This window comes from Sinocyclocheilus anshuiensis, unplaced genomic scaffold (assembly GCF_001515605.1).
Source record: "Sinocyclocheilus anshuiensis isolate Anshui unplaced genomic scaffold, SAMN03320099.WGS_v1.1 scaffold529, whole genome shotgun sequence".
In the NCBI taxonomy this organism is placed as follows: domain Eukaryota; kingdom Metazoa; phylum Chordata; class Actinopteri; order Cypriniformes; family Cyprinidae; genus Sinocyclocheilus; species Sinocyclocheilus anshuiensis.
Window position 1 is genome coordinate 332,613 of NW_015540872.1, and position 4,151 is coordinate 336,763.

Below are 4,151 nucleotides of genomic sequence, written 5' to 3' on the forward strand. Positions count from 1 at the left end.
AGCATTTGACTGGTATTTTGGAGTAAAACGGTTATAATGTTCTCTTTTGTTGGACAACAGGTTTAGAAATGTGAATACAAGGGAGGTTTAGCTTTAGGCATTTTAATTTAAGCATGTTTAGCTTAGTTAACGGAAGGCTACCTGCTGCCATCAGAGCAAGTGTAATTACTGCATTCACGCGCTCCTCGGATGCTCTCATTTCCCGAGTTGTGCTTTTAAGTCGGAATGCGAAAACAACACGGACACGCTCGTTACTACAAAGATGTGTTGGATTTGTATTATTAGAGCTTTCCGACTTGAGTTCATGTGCATTTTCTCAGTCGGGAAATTATTTTTCACGTGCGGTGCCAGTGATGATGCTTCTTACGTCCGTTTCGGAGAACCTGAGGACAAATATTTAAATCGATCGCTCAGGCATGGCACCGAAATGAGGCACAGAAATCTGCGTTCGGATTCGGTTCTAGTACATACCGGTTACATAGGTACCGGTGCCATATTGGTACCGGGTTTCGGTACCCAACCCTAGTCATAAGGGTAAAATTTTCGATTCGATTTCGAAATATTGAGAAAATCGCCTTTAAAGTTGTCCAAATGAAGTTCTTAGCAATGCATATTACTAATCAAAAATTAAGTTTTTATATATTTACGGTAGGAAATTTACTAAATATCTTCATGGAACATGATCTTTACTTAATATCCTAATGATTTTTGGCATAAAAGAAAAATCAATAATTTTGACCCATACAATGTATTTTTGGTTATTGCTACAAATATACCCTAGTGACGTAAGACTGGTTTTGTGGTCCAGGGTCACATATATTAAATAAATTGAATATTTATTTAATTAAAGCTATATATGTATTTATTTTGAATATTAATAATTTTATTTTTAGTATTTGCTTTTCTGTCTTAGACCACATCATGTTCTTCACATTGTCTTTAGAAAAAGGCTTTAGAATATATAATAAATATATATTAATATTGAATTAATTAATTAAATTAATATTAAATTTTTGTGTGTGTAATTAATTTAGCTTTAGAATTAATTTAGAATTATATATAGTCTGCATCTCTATATTTATTTAGCTTAAACTAATAAAATGTTCTAAAAAATAAATATATAAAGCAGTAGTTAAATAAATATGACAGATACCTATATATGTATGTCTATGTAGTACATGACATTTAATTTTACAGTTACATTTTTTTATATAAAGATAAAAAACAATATTTTTATTATTGAAGTGTTCTGTTTTTCATTACATTCTTTAAATTGTCTTTTGTCCGACAGTTTATTTTACTATACAAACAGACACTTGATCTTTATAAGTCATATATGTATGTATGTCTTGTAAAGACCAAAAACTGAGACTAATGGAAACCCTTTGGAGACAATTTCCAAACATGTGCTCCCAAATTTGCGGCATTAGACTTTTAGAGCAGCCTCTGCACGTGGTGATATCATGACCACATCCTCCCGCCTCCCCGTGGATGCGCGGCCCAGCATTGGCTCAGAGTTGGCCCCTTGTGGGCCCCTGTGGTCCAGCTCCTAGAAGCCGCCGCGGCCCCGCCACACATGGTCCACAGCTGGACCACCACACGGTGCTTTGGGAGGAGCAGTGCCCAGGAACCACTGTCATACGATAACATATCATCAAAAACGGGATTGGAAAACCATGTACACTAATGACAAATGTCTGTTTCTCCGAAAAGATGGATGAAAAGCTATTAGTGGAGCTGTGGGGAGTGTTACATCTTTGTTCTTGCGTTTGGTTTGGAAGATAAAAATGTTTCAGGGACAGTCGAGGATGTGTTGGTGGTTTTGTCTGTTTTCTCCCCTCTGTTACTGTTTTAAAGTTGCCATGCTAACTTGTGCTCGCTCAGTTACAATGGCTCTCTGTGTATTTCTCCTGCTACAGAACCCAAATGCTGAACATGGAGGGCTTTCTGCGTAGCAGCTTTTTACTGAGGTTAGTTGCTTTAGTTTTTCTGTCGTTGCCACAGGGGGTCCGGCGGGCTGAATTCATCTGTCCTTTCACAGCTCCGATATCACACCACCTAGCATTAGCCAACTTATGGGATGATGTGTTGTCTCCGTCTGTGTTTGTTTGTGTGTATGTGTGCAAGTTTTAACTCCGAAATGCATCTTCCTCACACTCCCGTCCTGCAGATAATCAGACTTTACTCCCTTCATACACCCTGTGCCGCCCATCCCAGCCCCTGTCAGTCAGTGAGTGATAGACAGGTTTCACCCCCCATACTGCATGCACATGTCTGTCACCTTCCCCTCAGTCCCATCTCGCCGATCGGTCGGGTCGCAAATGGGGCGGTGCTTGATTTGTGATTCTCACCATTTCCTGTTTTGTGTGTTTGTGTTATAACTGCAGTCAAAACGAGTAAGGATGCCATTACCCTATCCCCTTCCTGTGATTCTAATTAAGAATTTGTGCTATGTGTCATTGCACAGAGGAAGTAAATAACAGCGAGTGTGTTAGCCATTGGCTGTTCTCTCTCTGTGCAAAGCACCTTCCCCACACTTGAATTGCTAGCAACCCTAATTAGTGATCTCTCATTAAAAACAGCAGCAGCAACATCTGCCAGCCAAACTTTGCTAAAGCTAATGAATCCCCTTTGATTTCTTTTTCAAAAGGTCATTTGTTTGATTAAATTCATAATATTTTTTATTCTCTTTCCAAGCTGTCAGAATACATAAAAAGAATGAATGCTATTTAGTAATTAATGATATTTAATTTTCAGTTTTGAATAGCTATAAATTTATTTTAATAGCTATTCATTTGAATTTAAGATTTAAAAAAAGCGTTGGTAACACTTTATTTTAAGGTGTCCTTGTTACACTTTAAAAAAAAAAAAAAAAAAAAAGATTTTGATGCCACTGTATTTTCTTAATTTCTATTGAATATTGATTTTTTGATTGTATATGCAGCACAGTCCAATATTTAAAAAAATGTTTTACAAGAAAATATTTTAGTTCTTCTACTTAAAAATGTCATGTTTAATTTAATGTTTTACTTGTAATATTTGTGAAATTTATTAGCAATTTCTAAATGAAACTTGTTTCAAAGGAAATCCTACACCATTATTTTTTCAGTGTAGTGACACCTCCACTTAAGTCATTTGAAGCTAACTAAATGAACCTAAAGGAGCAGAATAGGCTATCTCTGATCCTTCTCCATATCCACATGAAAGGCTGCAGGATTTGACCCGAGACAAGAGTTTTTCAGTGCGTTTGTGAGTGATCACATGCTCTTAGGACAGTCTGAGGCAGAAAAGCATGCATACTTTATTGATTTACTCCAGTTAGATAATCTGTGAAGAAACTTCAAATTATTGTATTGTAATAGTTTTCTGTTGTCATTCAGGCATTCGTGCAGCTGATGAATTTGTTGGCAGACATGTTGACCCACTTATATTGCCGTTGGCAGCAGGATCTGGTAGAGCATGCTGGATTATTGTCAGCACAATGCTTTTATCTGCCTGCCTTCGTCCTGTAATGTACAGTATGGAGGATTGTGTTTGACTGCTGCCACCTGTTGCAGGAGAATAACTAAATATAGAGGGGAGGTACGGGGCAGTAGTTTGAGACAGGTCAGAGACACCTTATCACTTCCTCTCTAATCCTCCAATGTGTTCAAACCTTTACCAAGGAAGTGTGCTGAAATATAGATCACTCCCTTTTAAGCTCACCCAAAAGGATATGTTTTCCCTTCATTCTTTTTTGGAGTAATCACATGATTAAACTGAAATAAATGCATACTGTAAAATGCATTAAATGCATGTTCTCAGTGCACTTCCTGTCTCATTAGAAAGTAATGTGATAGTGGAGAGACATTTTGCAGATGAACATACATAAGCTAATATAGACCAGAATGATATTTCCCCCCCAAGAGATCAGAAATTACTCACAATGTCTTTTTTGTTGTTGTTATAGCATGAAAGCTGAGAACAGAAAATGACTTTCTAGTAATGATCTCTAGTTTGTAATAATGTGTACTGTACCAATAGTCAGAGTGAGACTCTGCCAGCCAATCCTTATTCAGATGTGTTTGATATAGTCATCTTGGAAATTTGAATGAATTCAGTCAGGTGAATTATTATGAGGATTATTTTATTTTATATATATTCCTCATTTT

The 4,151-nt window shown here is 36.7% G+C and overlaps 1 protein-coding gene across 7 annotated transcripts in view; it reads left to right on the forward strand.

Annotated features, from left to right (window-relative positions):
* sox6 (SRY-box transcription factor 6) overlaps positions 1 to 4,151 on the forward strand; it is a 166,644-nt gene that overhangs the window by 38,423 nt on the left and 124,070 nt on the right. For 4 of the 7 annotated variants that reach the window (XM_016485751.1, XM_016485755.1, XM_016485754.1 and 1 more), the window contains exon 4: positions 1,920 to 1,970. The exons of the other annotated variants lie outside the window; for them this stretch is intronic. In XM_016485751.1, coding sequence (XP_016341237.1) covers positions 1,927 to 1,970 — 44 coding nt within the window. In that variant the 5' untranslated portion in view covers positions 1,920 to 1,926. The remainder of the gene's footprint in view (positions 1 to 1,919; positions 1,971 to 4,151) is intronic. 7 annotated transcript variants of the gene reach the window in all.